The sequence below is a fragment of the Trichinella spiralis genome, assembly GCF_000181795.1.
Source record: "Trichinella spiralis strain ISS 195 chromosome Unknown Scfld6, whole genome shotgun sequence".
Classification (NCBI taxonomy): domain Eukaryota; kingdom Metazoa; phylum Nematoda; class Enoplea; order Trichinellida; family Trichinellidae; genus Trichinella; species Trichinella spiralis.
Genome location: NW_003526945.1, coordinates 2,082,980 through 2,100,068, shown reverse-complemented (window position 1 = coordinate 2,100,068; position 17,089 = coordinate 2,082,980). Strand labels below are relative to the sequence as shown.

At 33.9% G+C, this 17,089-nt stretch overlaps 5 protein-coding genes across 5 annotated transcripts; 3 read left to right on the top strand and 2 right to left on the bottom strand.

Annotated features, from left to right (window-relative positions):
* Positions 1-32: 32 nt before the first annotated feature.
* Tsp_08143 (histone deacetylase 2) lies at positions 33-4,470 on the bottom strand. The gene is made up of 16 exons (XM_003373502.1): positions 4,455-4,470; positions 3,174-3,286; positions 2,998-3,115; positions 2,709-2,804; positions 2,520-2,679; positions 2,333-2,477; positions 2,180-2,272; positions 2,009-2,117; positions 1,793-1,933; positions 1,665-1,726; positions 1,443-1,560; positions 1,199-1,318; positions 780-902; positions 531-547; positions 178-306; positions 33-149 (listed from the first exon to the last, which is right to left on the bottom strand). The coding sequence occupies exons 1-16, from the start codon at positions 4,468-4,470 to the stop codon at positions 33-35; spliced, it is 1,677 nt and encodes a 558-aa protein (XP_003373550.1).
* A 1,952-nt stretch (positions 4,471-6,422) lies between these two features.
* Positions 6,423-7,886, top strand: Tsp_08142 (aspartate--tRNA ligase). Its single transcript, XM_003373501.1, has one exon. It carries the CDS (start codon positions 6,423-6,425, stop codon positions 7,884-7,886), a length of 1,464 nt encoding a protein of 487 aa, XP_003373549.1.
* A 247-nt stretch (positions 7,887-8,133) lies between these two features.
* Tsp_08141 (hypothetical protein) lies at positions 8,134-9,724 on the top strand. Its single transcript, XM_003373500.1, has 5 exons — positions 8,134-8,158; positions 8,589-8,604; positions 9,143-9,203; positions 9,341-9,484; positions 9,632-9,724. Exons 1-5 carry the CDS (start codon positions 8,134-8,136, stop codon positions 9,722-9,724), a joined length of 339 nt encoding a protein of 112 aa, XP_003373548.1.
* Positions 9,725-10,059: 335 nt separating this feature from the next.
* Tsp_08140 (armadillo segment polarity protein) lies at positions 10,060-13,856 on the top strand. The gene is made up of 11 exons (XM_003373499.1): positions 10,060-10,319; positions 10,376-10,629; positions 11,050-11,288; positions 11,365-11,566; positions 11,657-11,801; positions 11,900-12,123; positions 12,187-12,693; positions 12,768-12,918; positions 13,017-13,135; positions 13,197-13,254; positions 13,323-13,856. The coding sequence occupies exons 1-11, from the start codon at positions 10,079-10,081 to the stop codon at positions 13,538-13,540; spliced, it is 2,358 nt and encodes a 785-aa protein (XP_003373547.1). The 5' UTR covers positions 10,060-10,078; the 3' UTR covers positions 13,541-13,856.
* A 1,941-nt stretch (positions 13,857-15,797) lies between these two features.
* On the bottom strand, positions 15,798-16,967 carry Tsp_08139 (conserved hypothetical protein). The gene is made up of 4 exons (XM_003373498.1): positions 16,961-16,967; positions 16,787-16,828; positions 16,574-16,735; positions 15,798-15,904 (listed from the first exon to the last, which is right to left on the bottom strand). Exons 1-4 carry the CDS (start codon positions 16,965-16,967, stop codon positions 15,798-15,800), a joined length of 318 nt encoding a protein of 105 aa, XP_003373546.1.
* Between the last annotated feature and the right edge of the window lie 122 nt (positions 16,968-17,089).

The following is a 17,089-nucleotide window of genomic DNA, read 5'->3' as shown; positions in this document are numbered from 1 at the left end:
CAAATCTTGTTGATCCGTACCTCAGTTTGGGATTACGGTAATTTACTGTAGTTTTTCCGTTGTTGTTGTATTGATAATGGGTGATGGTCGGTTGAGATGGTTATGGTTCCCTTTTTGCTGCGTTCTGACACTTTCGGCAGTGTTTGCGTCTCGAATTGTGTCTTATATTAAATAAACGGCGCGACTATTCAGTTGCGTTTTGTGTTCGCCGGCGAACGTGAACAATTTTCGCGATCGAGTATTCAGATTCGATTTGTCTTCCTTCCTGTATTCCACTTGAAACGAGGATGTTTGAATTTTTTCCGCCTACAATTGATGTAAATTTAAGATTTATTAATGATAACAGCTTAATTGTGCGGCTTGTTGAAATTAAATAGTTGGTAAAGTTGCTCACACTCAATATTGAGTTTTAAAATTCAGAAATTTTCGGCTACGACAAAATTTAATCATATTTTTGTTGATTCTGTTTTTTATCTGAGAAAAGTTTTCATTTCATGAGTTTATCTTATAAAATTTAAACTGCTTATTACGTTTAAATAGCGTGCTGCTGCAATTTTTCAAATAGTTTTTTTTTCATAGGTATGCTTTTGCTAAAATACATTCGATTGCGCTTTTCATTCACAAAAGTTGTTGATGAGAAATTTTATTTATAAAACTTATTAATCAGTTAAATACAGATTAAGTTATTAAATAAATTAGTTGACATGAAAGAAGAAATTCTAATTAATTAATTCTGAAAATTGAGAATGGCCGTTTATTTGTTTTCTTCATCATTGAACTGAGCAATTTTGATGCGCAAATTCTGTTCATCGTACGGCTCGACACATTTCCAGCGAATAAATTATCACAAGCAGACTGCATGAGAAAAGAGCTATATTTAATTTCCATATGCACGAAGTAGTCTTAAAATGGCGAATATTTTGATTGTTAGGATAATTCTCAGCATTGTTTATGATGGGCTGCTTGAAAACGAAACAGAAATTATTAATTCATTAGATAATTAATTTAAAAAAAGCGTTACATTAGTAAAAATAAATTGAAAATAGAATATTATTAAAGGCAAGAACAGAAGGCAAATGTAAAACCATCGATGCGCTTTCGACAGCATTTACGATATTTCAACTCAATGTGGAATGTGACGTTCAGTTTCGTTGAAATTGTTTTATGTTTTCAAAAATTTTAAGCAAGTATAAAATACTCATTGGCGCAAATTTCATTTCGCAAATTATTTGTTTTTTCTGCAACACTTCATTTTCAAAGGACATATACAGTGTAAAATGTTGACCAGTACAGCATATATGTTCGGCAAATCTACTTTCTCAAATAACTTGTAAATTTCAGATGTTCAAAAGCACCTAACCATTATTTATTTATTAAAACAACAATACGCATCACTATCCAATGATATCAACAAACTAAGATTAAGAAAAAAGACAATGAACTAGAAAATTGAATGGCGGTAATTCTGCTTGTTGACAATGCTAATGGACAGAAGTCCATTATTCCAGTTGTACGGATGGTGCTATCTCCACTGAATTCACATTTTTCAATACCCTCTCCCTAAAATTAAATAAATAAATAAATAATCATTTAAATTTAAAAAGAAAACCCAATTACAAAATATCGCTGATATAATTAGACGTGTTCTTGTTTTCGATTGATACCGGACTTATCTCTAAACGAAATTCTGGGGCGAAATATTCATAACTTTCGATTTCAGGTATTGCTAAATGATTATTTTGAAATAATAATTTTAATTAGTATAACAATTGTCCGTTTATTTTTCACTTACAAATTGGCAACTCTTCTTCCAAAGCGATCGCCGTTTCCAAGGTCCAACAACGCGCCGCGTTCGCCGGCCGATAACCTCCACCACCGAGCAATATTAATGGAATATTTTTGGAAATAACATATTTTACACAATTTGAATGCCCTAAGGTTAAAAATAAGAATAGATAAATTGAATTTCATTTATAATTGTGAAAGCTTCAAAGAGGTCGATCGATACCTTTTAATGTGAGATTCAAACGACCAAGACGATCACCTGCCAGTGAATCAGTACCGCATTGCATTACAATAACATTGGGCTGATACTTTTGCAAAACGTTGGAAACAATCTTGAAACAAAGCAGACAAAAATATATAATATTGGAGCGGTAAAAAAACAAAAGAATTATACCGGCTTAAAAATTTGTTCATAATCATCATCAGTGATTCCCATTTTCAGTGGAACATTCGACGAGTGATGAAGACCTGCACCAACACCTATATCCTGTGAAAGAGGGGATTATTGAAAATGGATCCATTAATAATTTTCTCATTTTAATATTACATTCATATTTCCAGTACCGGGGAAAAAATTTTTCTCGTACAAATGAAATGACAACGTCATTACGCGGTTAGTCGAGTAAAATGCGGCTTCTACTCCGTCGCCGTGATGGCAGTCGATGTCCAAATAAAGAACTCTTCCATTATACCTACAACAAAAGAAAACCATATATTCTAATGTTCAAAATAACAGGGGATTTTTTTTGCCATACTTCAACAGTTCTACAATTGCTAAAACAGGATCATTAACGTAGCAAAAACCGTATGCTCGATTCCATTTCGCATGGTGCAATCCACCACCCCAATTTATCGCTACATCACAGAAGCCATTATTTAAACTTCTAGCGGCAGCTGCAAAACAAATCAATCAATACATATACGCATGCATAATAGTGAGTGGATTGTTTTACCCAACGATCCTCCGGCAATCAGTTGGCAGTAGTCGAACAGCCCAGTGAAATTCGGACAATCTGTGTCTAAGTAAACTAAAAAGTAATATCACTCCATATTGCAAAGCTTACCTAAAATTTTTTAAAACAATCTAATTTTTATTGGATATAGAAATGCGTAGTTCTCATGATAAATTATTTCATTATTTTACTGTTGAACATTTAAAAACAATGCGCAATCGTGTAGCATTCCAAATAGATGAATAATTGAGAAGCATACCTTCATTTTTGACATTTGCTTTTTCAGTTTTCAAATTTTCCATCGGCTGACTTATGAAATCAATGTAGTAAGAATCATGATATACTATCATTTCTTCTTTCGAAGCAGGTTCGTATCTCTTCAAAAGTGTCAATCATTTTGATTAATGCACACATTTCGCTCTTCGAATAACTTACCATTAGAGACATTTTATCATCAAGACCGTACCCTTGTACAAGATCATCAACTAAAAAATGTCTGTATGGTTTCATGGCATGACCTGGACCAAAGTGAAACAGTGGTAATGTTTCTATAAAAAATTCGATCTATTATGTTCGGTTTTTAATTATACACATTATTTATTGTACTATTATAATATTTAGTTCAGCTGAAAAGCATTTCATGCATCATTTATTGCAGAATTACTGTAAACAGCTTAAACTTTGCACACTTTGATCCATCTTTATTTAGTGATGAATGACAATTATTTTCAAAAGAAAAACTAGAATAGAATAGAATAGAATAGAATAGCTTGCTGCGTAGATTTTCTTCAAATTGATCTGCAGCGTGCATAAACAAATGCTTCTTGCGTAAATAGCTTAGAGTTGTCAGTTCAATTGTCATCAAAACGCTTCATTGTACAACTTTCATTAGGATTTTTTTCAACTTTAAAACTATACTTTGTAAATATTTCAATATTTTCTGTTCCGTTTATATTAAAATGCAGATAGTGTATATTTTTATGAAAATTATTTTTTCCGTTGTGAAAGGAAATTCAGAAAGTACATTCAGTATGGTAAATTGTTTCCTTGTGAAACTGTCCCAAAAATTACAATTATGAAATAAGTGCAAATATTCAAACTAACTAAATAAATAAATATAGCTTTTGATGATAAATATATTTAATGCTATCTATATGTTTAGATAAATTTATCACTGCGTTGAAATGGATTTCCAAAAAAGGGTGAAATCAAAAGTTATCAAAATGCAACATGTCATTTTGAAAATAATTTCAATATGCATATTCAGTAGTGATAAAATGCAAAATATTATACATTTATGTCGTATACTCTCCTGACGAGAAAATTAAGTAACACTAAAGTTGTATGTGAAAAAAAGAATTTTATTAAGAATAGGATGCTGTCAGAAAATTGACCCAATAAAACTATTACTTCAAAAGAAATCAAACGTTACTATACCATTAAAAAAGTATGCCACCCTTCTACGGGAACCGCTCAATTCCATTCAATTCTCATCAAAGTCTAAGAAGCATTTATACAAGGAAAATAAGTTTCAAGCAACTGCAAATAACTACAGTACCATTCTTTAGTGCTCAGGTTAAGATTGTAAAACAACAAAAATACTAAAAATAGTCATAAATGAATATTTTATTGCGCTGTTGTTTTTTTTGGTCCTACTGTTCAAAATTGATTTGTGAAACTGAAAATTCATAAAAATTAGTATATCAACAAAACAACCGTCTTCGTGCAGCATTTCCTAGTTTTATTGATTGTTGTGTTTAATTTAAAAACATTTTAAGCTAATATTGAAAATTTCATATAACTAACGTCTTTTTTGGTTCCAAAGTATATAATTTAATAATGAATACCAAATTGAGAGTAATATATCAAAACAGTACAGTAGAAATAATAATAATAATAATAATAAGATGAAATGGACATCAAGCTGGATATATTGATCATAAAATGTTGCACACTGAAGAAGTACTTTCTTGGAAGATACTAACATGACATTTGAAAAATGTTAATGTTGTCGATAAAAAATTTAAAGAAATTATTTACCAAAGCCTATACCTAGTAAAAAGCATTCAGATTTGATGAAAAATTATTTCACTAGTAAATCATAATTGTAAAAAGTGTGCTTTTTTCTCCAATTAGCATTATGAAATGCAATTAGCAAAATGAATGATTCTTGCCAAAATTATAATTTATATTTTTTCTCGTTTTGTAGCATATTTAGAAACATCATGTAGAAGAGAGAAGTAATTAATACCACCGTGATGAAATTTGAAACTAGGCCGTTATGATATTAGTCGAAAAATACAAACTAAGAGTCCGCTGCAATTGGAGTGCAACAACTCATTGCAGCTGTTTTCTTTGTAACACTGTGTGTGTTGGATTCTCGAAATATGAATATTCTATGGATAGTGTAATCAAAGAAGCCCTCAAGGCAAGTAAGTTCAGGCTAACTACACATAACTGGGTCAGTAGAGAATGGAGTGAGAAACTGACGCTAGCCAATGAGCAGATCATCTGATCTGCTGCACTGGACATCCAGGTCACAAAATCGACATAAAAGACCCTCGTTGTTATTGCTAATGTGAAGAGTGTAGTACAAAGTAGAAACCGTGATTCTGTGTTTGTGGTTGCGAAGTGTGTGGGATCCAGGTAAAAATATGCTAATGCAGTTCTTCCTGTCATCATGACTCATTCGATCACAGAGCGTGCGGGCAGTGGAACGATCGGTTCAACAGGAAGTGACGTAACTATGCACATTACACTTTGCTGTTTGTTCAGGAGCAAAGTAAATTCAACTGCAAAATAGAATAAGTTGCAATTTTTTATCTTCATCATGATAAAATTTTCATCGAAAATTCACAATTGGTGCAATATGGAATGTACAGAAAATAAGAACAAAAGCACCTGCCTGCTCATTTGAAATTATCAAGAATGCATTTAAAATAAATAAATATGTGCGTAAAATAAAACAGATAAAGAGGAGCACTTGCAAGTTGGCAAACAATTATCAGCCAATCATAAACTGACAATTCACATAGCTAATCTGAGTTTTCATTTATTTGCTAAACCTAACTCCAACTTTATTTTAAAATAATAAATTAATTTTTAAAAATTGTTTTTTTTAATTTATATTAAAATTATAATAAAATTTTCGTTTTCATTTTAATCTCTACTTTGCAAGCATTCATTTAATTTGACCTTGATTTTCATTTTGTAGCACAAAGATAGTACACGGAAATTATTTTTGGCGAAATTGTTCTTTTAAGCTGTAGCATTTTCTACATATTTTAAGGTATTGTTATATCCGTTTTTTTTCACTATTATTTTTGGCATAATTATTAATAAAATTGAGTAATGAGAATAATATTTTTTACTTTTAAGTAAACGTTCATCGTAAGTGGTATTCCACTTTTTGATCACTTTGTAGCGGAACGTACAGCCAGTTAGTTATTGCTAAAGCTTAAACCGCTTGCCATTCGTGCACTCTGCGGTTATATTGTAGTGCGACATTTCTTATAAGTTTAAATTTGGGGAAATTTATCGATTCTAACTTCATTTATTAGCTCGTTATGTTCCTCTTTTGATTTTTTAATTTATAAAATTTATTCCAAATTTGCGAAAAGCTTTTCTTGTCACCCCATATCCTGTTTATTGCAAGTAATTGTTTGGTGTTTTTTGTCTGAAGGAATGGAAGAATTGGCAGACGATTTCAAGATTCTTTCATTAGATGGAGGTTATGGTAATTATCCTCTAGTGCAGTCGCAGTCGAAAGTGAAAATTACGTTCACAAAAGTCGAGCGTCTCGGTATTGATATGGAGGGCAAGGAAGTCTGGGTACGTGGTCGTCTGCAGACGAGTCGCAGCAAAGGGAAAACATGCTTCGTTGTTATTCGTCATCAGCACTACACCGTCCAGGCTGCACTGTTCGTCGGACGTACAGTAACTACAGACATGCTGAAATTTGTTAGCTCGGTCTCAAGAGAGTCAATTGTCGACATTTACGGAACTGTGAGAAGAGTGGAACAGAAGATCACGTCGTGTTCTCAAGATTCGATAGAATTGCATGTGAATCGTTTTTGGGTTGTAAGCAGCGCTGTCCCACGTCTGCCACTGCAGATCGAAGACGCAGCCAGAGGTATTGTCGAAGGCGATCCGTTGAGTCATGTAAATTTGGATACCAGATTGGACAACCGTGTTCTGGATCTCCGAACTGTAACTAGTCAAGCGATATTTCGACTCCAGGCAGTGGTCTGCGATCAGTTTCGCAAGTATCTGACGTCAAATGGCTTTGTCGAAATCCACACACCGAAGATTATCTCGGCGGCCAGTGAAGGTGGAGCAAATGTTTTCGAAGTGTCGTATTTCAAAAGATCCGCTTATTTGGCCCAGTCGCCTCAGCTATACAAGCAGATGGCAATTGCCGGCGACTTTGGTCGTGTATTCACTATTGGCAGTGTTTTCAGAGCTGAAGATTCAAATACGCATCGTCATTTGACCGAATTCATAGGCTTGGATTTGGAGATGGCATTCAATTTTCACTATCATGAAGTGGTCCAGTTGATAGGACAGATGTTTATTGAAATGTTCAAAGGATTGGAGAAAATATGCTCCAGTGAAATCGCCGCGGTCAGGAAACAATATCCAGCCGAACCGTTTGAATTCACTGAACCTGCTTTAATATTAGAATATTCACAAGCGATTGCCATATTGAGAGAGCATGGCGAAAATATTGGCGACTTTGATGATCTGAGCACACCACAGGAAAAGCTCCTGGGTAAGTTGGTGAAGGAGAAATATCAAACGGACTTTTACATATTAGACAAATTTCCGCTCTGCATTCGACCATTCTACACCATGCCGAATCCGCGGGAAAAACAATATTCGAATTCTTATGATATGTACATGCGTGGCGAGGAGATACTCTCCGGCGCGCAACGAATACACAACCCAGATTTGTTGATTGAACGAGCCAAACATCACAATATTGATTTGAAGAAAATTGAAGCTTACATCGACTCGTTCCGGTACGGATGTCCACCGCATGCGGGCGGTGGTATCGGATTGGAACGTGTCACCATGCTCTATTTGGGCTTGAGTAACGTTCGTTTGGCGTCGATGTTTCCACGCGATCCAAAACGTTTGACTCCCTGAAAAAGCTAAAAGACATCTTTAGCATTGCAATTTAACAGGGCCTTGAGCATTCAATAAAAATTGATGATTACGCATAAAAATCTTACGTTGATCGTATTTTATCATATTATACTTATGTACAGCCTGAATTTTCTGTGTTTGTAACTAACATTGACACAATAATTTTTAATATCTCAACGAAAACTTTCAAAACAAACATCGAATTGGTTTCTTTAAGTAGTCAGTGAGAGCAGCTGAAAATTTAATAATGCCTAAAAAATTAACATATACTAGTATAAGCATAATTCATTTAATATATTCATCAGTTCAAAAAGTCTACTACAAGGTAAATAGCAAAAGATTCTGGTAATTTTAGTAGCCATGCTAATTCAAGTTACAGTATAATTTGATTATTTGTTGAATAGCATATAAATTTTTAAGTAAATAAAATTTTAACATTAATAATACAACTAGTTTTATTATCTGAAATTAAATATAATCATTAAAAAAATAAGTGAAAAAATTGCACTTGAATTTTTAAAGACCAAGTGTAGTCGAGTATATCATACTGTAGTTATAATTGACCTTAAAAAAATAATTTAAAAGTAACAGAATATCGCAATAGAGAAAAAGCTGGAGAAAAATAAGCTGTTTTATGCACATATTATATATTTTTCTAATTGAACAGAACATTTGTTTAATAATGAATATTGAATTTTAAAGTGATCTCGACAACACAGTAGTTTATCATTTTTCTCAATACGTTCATCAGACGACACGAAATAGCTTTTGCAAAAATATACAATAAATGTAATTTTAACCAAAAATTTATTTTAAAATTACAAAAACTGAATTCTGTCATGCCTTGATAAGTGTGCAATGAATTCAATATGATGATGTGAGAAACATTTAATATTTTGTTTAAGAATATTAAATGTAGAGTTTACTGCATTTTTGAAATTTTAATAATTATCTTTGCAAACTAAAGTAGCATATAGACACCAAGTTTTAATCACTGCAGAGTATAAAAACGGAAAAATGTTTAGTTCAAAAAATGTTGATGTCGTGATATTTCAGGAATTTATAAATTCACCGAACAATTCAAGGACAGAAATGAAGCTTCTTAACTAGCAATTTATTATTTTTCAATTAGAAGCAAATTCAAGATGTGGTGAATTATCAATTTGTTAGTAAATTTTACGTTAAAATCTACAAATTGAATATTAGATTTAGTTATTTTTCATTTCACATGCTAATTAGAATTTTTCTATTATTAGAACTTCAGCATTAATTACATGCAAAATTGAGCAGACGAAACGTAGCAAAAATTCAATTAATGTTGATTAAAACTAAGAAAACATATAAATTTGTATGATACTCTACTTCATTTTTGTGTAATGATAATATTATTATTTATTTTAAATTAAGAAAAGTTTTACGACTAATGAAAATATTTAATTATTTTTAAACTTGAGCATCATATGATGTGTTACTGCAGTAGCGTCATTGCCCTTGGCAGCAGATGGTCGGCATTGCGGATGGCTTGCTTCGTTGCCTGTTTGTCGATGTGTTTGCGCGTGGCCTTTTCTGCTAAATTTTGGCTAGGCAGGGTCGACAGAGTTTGATTTTTTTCTCTTCTTCCGCGTTTATGCTGGAAATTACCAGGAGTTTTGCCGTAATTTTTTCTTAATTAGATATTCTTTGGCGTGCGACTCGTCTGAAAGTAGTCATTCTATTTTGGGTTTTATCGATTGTATATATTTCAGATTCTATTTAATCAAAATCCTGGTTTAAATCAATTTTCTACTAATTTCTTTGAATTTTCTCGACTGCGAATAGCAGTTCGTCCCACTTTTTAATTCCATTTTACCTTCAGCATATGAAATTTGTATAATTTTGTTTCCTTTTCTACTCTAATTATTGTGTTTGTTGGCGGATTTATTTATTCATTTATTTGGCGAAAATGATGTGATGACTCATTCGAATTTTGTTTTGTCTACTTCCACTTTGACAGTTTCTTCTTAGTCATGCTGTTAGCAGTTTGGGTCAATGTGTACTTATCGCGTTGACTAAGTAAATGGAAGGTGTGTGCGAGCGATCAGCAGACGCAGTTGAATCAGCGGCCGTCGCTTATAACCTCGACCTTGTTTTCTGAATACGTTTCTGAGCTTGCTGTGCTTTCTTTCATTGTAGTTCTGATCCTGCGAACGAAAATGAGTCACATACCACAAGGTCCGTATGTGGGCGATCAAGTTCCAATGCCAGTGATGGGCCCAAAGGATCAGCAGACCCTAGCTTGGGCCCATCAGAATTACATCATCGACTCTGGCATCCATTCAGCCGGCGTGAACACGTACGCCTCGTCGACAGTGTCGGCAGTATCAGCAGTGAGCAATTTCATCGAAGAATACGGCGATCCGTACACGCCAGGCTATACGCGCGAACAAATAGACGGTATGAAGAATATTTTTGTTAATTGTTTATTATTAATAATTAAATTTATTTATCAGGCATAAATGCTGAATACGAAGCGACTCGGTCTCAGCGAATCCGCGCAGCGATGTTTCCCGAAACGATTGAAGATCCGAAAGATCCAAGCATTGCCCAGTATGATTTCGGTCAGATGACTAACGTCCAACGCTTGGCTGAACCGAGTCAAATGTTGAAAACGGCCGTTGTGAACATCATCAACTACCACGACGATGCTGAATTGACGGCAAAAGCGATTCCAGAATTGATCAAACTCCTTAGTGATGTCGATCAGGTTTTTATTGACAATTTAATCTAACTGCAATATTTTATACCGATCCCTTATACAGTAATTATTTTATTTTTTGCTATTTGTAAAATTATTTCCTAATCAGGCAAAAGGTATTTCAGATTTTAATTTTTTTTTGAAATTCAGCAAGTAAAGTAATAATAAATGTATAAAGGCAAAGATAAGGAAAGTTCACATTTTTGTCTACTTTTGAATTTATATCAGTAGTAGATAAGAGAATTGTTTAATGAATATTTTTAATGAAATATGTTTGTTTGAATAGTTTTTACAAGTGAAATTTATTTTGCTGAAATGGTTTTTTTGAACGATAATAGTAGTTTTGATGAGAAATTATCGTGTAAAGTTGTGAGACTGAACGGGTGGGTGACGAGGTGTGAAGTTCGCGGTCAGTTGTTTAATTTGTAGGTTGTTGTTCAACAAGCCGCTATGGTCATTCACCACCTCAGTAAACGTGATGCCGAATTGATGGCACTGGCGAAAAGTACAGATTTGGTCTCGGCGATCATCAATGCGATGAATTTGAATGCTGATCCAGAGTTGACGAAATATGCAGCTGGAATTCTTTATAACATTTCCAGACATTATGCAGGCTTGTTGGCAATTTTTCAGTCTGGTGGCATTCCCGCGTTGGTGCGTTTGTTGGGGTAAAAGAGTTGATTATTTTTTTTTTCAAATATTAAAAAATGATTTTTCTTTTCTGACTTATTATTGCAATTATAGATCACCCATTGATTCAGTTGTATTTTACGCTATCACTACGTTGCACAATTTGTTGTTGCACCAACAGGGCTCCAAGGATGAAGTTCGTCGATCAGGAGGTGTACCGAAGATGGTCGCGTTGTTGCAAAAGCCAATACCGAAATTTCTTGCGATTGTCACCGACTGTTTGCAAAATTTGGCATACAAGCATGCAGAGACGAAGGTATATATATATTTATTTATTTATGTATTCCCCCTCCCCTCCCCCCTTCCCCCAGTAAGCTAAGTATATTGATTTCTTCAACTGCTTCAGTTGGTGATTCTCGCATCGGACGGTCCGCGACAGCTTGTGCGTATTGTTCAAAGTTACGACTATGAAAAGTTATTGTGGACAACGTCACGTTTGTTGAAAGTTTTGAGTGTATGTCCGCAAAACAAGCCGGCCATCATTCAAGCAGGTTAGCAGAGTTTGTTCTTCTTTTTTGCAGCTAATATACATTAAGATAAAAAATAAATACAACTTTTCTATATGTTTGTTTATTTTTAATTTTCATAGGTTGCATGCAAGTGTTAGGTCAGAGACTTGCGCATCCGTCTCAGCGTTTGATAAGAAGCTGTTTGGATTGTTTGCGCAATTTGTCTGACGAAGCAACGAAAGAAGAGAATGTCGAAGATTTGTTGAGACATCTGATCCAACTGCTCGGATCTAGTGACATGGAAGTGGTCGCCTGTTGTGTCGACATCCTTTCCAATTTGACTTGCAACAATCAACGCAACAAGGTAAAGGCGGCCAGTTGTGTGCAGTCGACTTGTGAAGTGTGATCATCAGGGTGGCCATTTTAGGTGACCGTCTGTCGTAACATGGGCGTAGAAGCGTTGATACGTACGTTGCAGCAGTGTGCGACGCTGTTCGAAATTGTGGAATCGGCCCTGTGCACGCTTCGTCATGTGACATGTCGTCACCCGGATGTCGAGGCGGCCTTGAATTCTGTCCGTCTCAACTATGGCATTCCGTTGATTTGCAGCTTTGTCAACTTCCACGCGCAGCCGTTGATCCGTCTGCCAGTGGCTAAGGCGGCTTTGGGTTTGTTGCGCAATTTGGGCGCAAATCCGGCCAATTTGGCCGCTTTCCGAGAACAAGCGGTCGTGAACAATGTCTGCATGTACTTTATACGCTCTTTCCAACAAGTTCAACAAGCACAACGGGCGAAAACCGATCTGCCGATCATCGACGGCGTCAGCAGCATGGACATTGTAGAATGCAGCACGGCCACATTGCACATGCTGTCCAAAGACGCGTTGAATCGTAACGTAATGCGACAGATGAATACCATTCCAATTCTTGTTCAGGTATTAGCACGAATATTATGCATATTTGCTTTTTTTAATTATAATTATTGAAAAAAATCGTCTATTTTTTTTAGTTGCTGTACTTTGAAGTGGAGCACATCCAGTTGGTCGCGTCTGGAGCGTTGTCAGAATTGTCCACCGAATTGGAAGGCGTGCACATGATAGAACAGTGCGGTGCTACGCCCCGACTGACAGAGTTGCTTCATTCTAGAAATGAAAGCATTTGTATGTTTCTTTTATTTCAAAATTTCTATTTTATACTTTGGCACATTGTGTTTTAAGTGTTTGTTAAAAAAGAAAAAAATGTCACACGTTATTTTTAGCCGCTTACGCCGGTGCCACGTTGCACCGTATGAGTGCTGACAAGCCAGTTGAATATCGCAAACGTCTCAGTGTTGAATTGACCAGCTCGCTGTTGCGCGATGATGGCAGTGCAGCTTGGGTTGCATATTTTTGTACTTTATTTCCCTTACTATATTTTATTTTATCCAACCTTTTTATAGGATGCAGGTCCTGATTCGTGTGTGCTACCCGACGATTTCAGCGATGTACTTTATCGAGGTGAGTGATATTTTTGTTAGACGTTCAAGGGAAGTGTGTAGTAATGTTGAAATCGTTCCATATCACAGGCGCATATGACAACGCGATCAGCTATGATCAGATGCATGTGAACAGTCCGGCAGCGGTTGGAGTCGGCTGGGATCCGATGGACGCTGGCATGATGGGTCAACCGTATGGAGCAGTGCCGGTTGGCATGGGTATCGTGCCTCAGCCAATGCCGCCGCAGCATTATCCTGGGCAACCTCCACCACCAACAATGAACGCCTGGTATGATACAGATTTGTGACTGAGCAAAAGAAGCCTGACTGACAGAATTACATCAAACCAACGTTACTTTCCACTACTACTTCGCCAATGATTTTTACAACAACATTTATTCAATCTTATTGTTCATTCATCGTTCCACTTATAACCATAATTAATCGATAAGTAGGAATATATACATTTTATACATACATTACACACATGTCTTTTATGTGCGCGCGCGCGTCTGTCTGTGTGTGTGCGTATTTTAGTTATTTACTCAAAAATATTTAACGCATTTAAGACAATTTTCCTTTTATACGGCACTCCATATGAGTATTATATATTGTAATCTTTTTATAAAATGCCAACAGACATTTTGTATCTAACTAAATCAAGCAACCAGTTTATTATGTTATTTATTTTAATAACAGCTGAAGTATTTGGACGCACATCATTTTAAAACATCATCTATACTTATTCGTTCATTTGCTATTCAGTTTCTCTTTTCCACATTTCCCAATGCTGATTTCATGACATACTTTCATTAATAACTGCTCCTTCTTAAATTGATTGTCGATTCATTATAGAATGATTCACTGCGGAGAATATGTAAGTTGTGTGCAATCGATTGATTTTGATTCACCTTTATATATCACATAAACGAATGCAATAGTGCTTGTTTCTTTAATTCATTGTTGATTGATTAATTCACATCCATTATGGCGAAAGGAATATTTGCACACTGAATTATTTATTCCTCTGATTTTCAATAAAAACTACAATATACATGTTGTGTTTTCAATTTCCACAAAAGCTTACGGTATATTCAAAACTTGTACACTATCAGTAAAATAAATAAAGGTGCCAATCAAAGGTGTATAAATTAGCAAACAACCACAGTATAAAATTTGAAACATCGATGCAATCGCGATTTGCATAACAAGAATAATTTGTAGTCGCCCAGGGTGAATTTTCATTACAAATGCTGTGAAATTAAACAAATGCACAATTCATTTCAAACAATTCAGCTCATGCATGGTATTTATTCGAATGCTTAGAAGTATCCAGCAGTTTGGAAAGTGAAACTTGTTCAATGCCACACAGAAACTACAGCATATTGTGAAATAATTTTACGATCATTGCCAGAAATTGTGTAACAATTATAGGTATGTAAATTTTTTTATAAACTAAAATTAATGAATTTTTGAGAAATTTGACAAATTTTCCAGTTTGTGCATTTGAAATTTATAGAATAAAAATACTTGCACATGAAACAAAAATAGCTTTCTAATGAGATAATTTGGCAAATTCTTATCTCTGAATTGTAATAATCAAAAATATTCTGAGAACAAAGATTGTCAATTTTGAAAGTTCCTGTATTTTAAATGAAAATCAGGAACAATTCTTATTAAAATAAATTCCTTTTTTCCTGTGGAAACATTCATAGTTTTGTTGTGCAAATTAATAACACCATTCCATATAAATATTTATTTAACTTTCATTTTTCAATTCTTTTTATTTTGATTTGTTAAAATCCTATTTATAAGCAGCACGTTTTAAAGTACTTATCAAGGAAAGCATCAACATGAAAGTTTCGAAGAATTTTATAGTATTCAACAAATAATTCTTTACCTTTAAAAATCAACTTCTTTAACTTTTAAACAGAAAAATTTTTTCTCAAAAATTGCAAAATTTCATGGGTCATAGACTTGGTTGTTTCTGCGAAAATTGACGAAAATTCAGTTTTCAAAATTTTGACTTTATCTTGATTGTTATAGTTTCATACTGATGGAAGATGGAATTTTAGAGACTTTCATCTTAAACTGCATGGTAGTTTTCGAATAAATGGGCACTAAATTTGAGGTTCTGCGTATTTTAATACATACAGAAGTCCTCCATCAGTAATTGTTTTCCAACGGCCGGAATGGCTGCCAATTTCTGCACATGAAACATTTCAGACATCAAATCCGTTAGATTTTTACTAACGCATCTTTTTTACGATTAATAGAATAGAATTTCTTTAATTATTTCTTTTAAATAATCATTAATTGCTGCAAATGAAAACGCGAGCGCTGTAATTGTTTACTTTGTTGAAAAGCAAACATTTAATGGAATGTGGTTCTCATTACCATCTTTTCCATTTACCAAGCATCTCATTCAGACCGAATTTGTGGATATTTAAATTTACTTTTGCCACATAAAAGGCATGCAATTGTAATTTGCATAATTAATATAATGTGTAGTCGCCCAGGGTGAATCTTCATTACAAATGCTGTGTAATTAAATAAATTCACAATTCATTTCAAACAATTGAGCTCATGCATAGCATTTATTCGAATATTTTGAGGTATCCACTGGTTTGTACGTTGAAACATATTCCATGCTTCACAGAAACTACGCCATTCTGTGAAATAATTTTATCATTATTGCAAGCAATTGTGTCCCAATTATGGGTATGTAAATTTTTTTATAAACTAAAATTAATGAATTTTTGAGAAATTTGATAAATTTTCCAGTTTGTGCATTTGAAATTTATAGAATAAAAATACTTGCACATGAAACAAAAATAGCTTTCTAATGAGATAATTTGGCAAATTCTTATCTCTGAATTGTAATAATCAAAAATATTCTGAGAACAAAGATTGTCAATTTTGAAAGTTCCTGTATTTTAAATGAAAATCAGGAACAATTCTTATTAAAATAAATTCCTTTTTTCCTGTGGAAACATTCATAGTTTTGTTGTGCAAATTAATAACACCATTCCATATAAATATTTATTTAACTTTCATTTTTCAATTCTTTTTATTTTGATTTGTTAAAATCCTATTTATAAGCAGCACGTTTTAAAGTACTTATCAAGGAAAGCATCAACATGAAAGTTTCGAAGAATTTTATAGTATTCAACAAATAATTCTTTACCTTTAAAAATCAACTTCTTTAACTTTTAAACAGAAAAATTTTTTCTCAAAAATTGCAAAATTTCATGGGTCATAGACTTGGTTGTTTCTGCGAAAATTGACGAAAATTCAGTTTTCAAAATTTTGACTTTATCTTGATTGTTATAGTTTCATACTGATGGAAGATGGAATTTTAGAGACTTTCATCTTAAACTGCATGGTAGTTTTCGAATAAATGGGCACTAAATTTGAGGTTCTGCGTATTTTAATACATACAGAAGTCCCTCCATCAGTAATTGATTTCCAACGGCCCGGAATGGGCTGCCAATTTTCCGCCCCTTGAAAACATTTTCAGACCATCAAATTCCCGTTAAGAATTTTTCACTAACCGCATCTCTTTTTTTCCGAATTTAATAGGAAATAAGAATTTTCTTTAATTAATTTTCTTTTAAAATAATCATTAATTTGCCTGCAAATGAAAACGCGAGCGCTGTAATTGTTTACTTTGTTGAAAAGCAAACATTTAATGGAATGTGGTTCTCATTACCATCTTTTCCATTTACCAAGCATCTCATTCAGACCGAAATTTGTGGATATTTAAATTTACTTTTGCCACATAAAAAGGCATGCAATTGTAATTTTGCATATTATAATATGTGTAGTCGCCAAGGTTGAATCTTCATTACAAATGC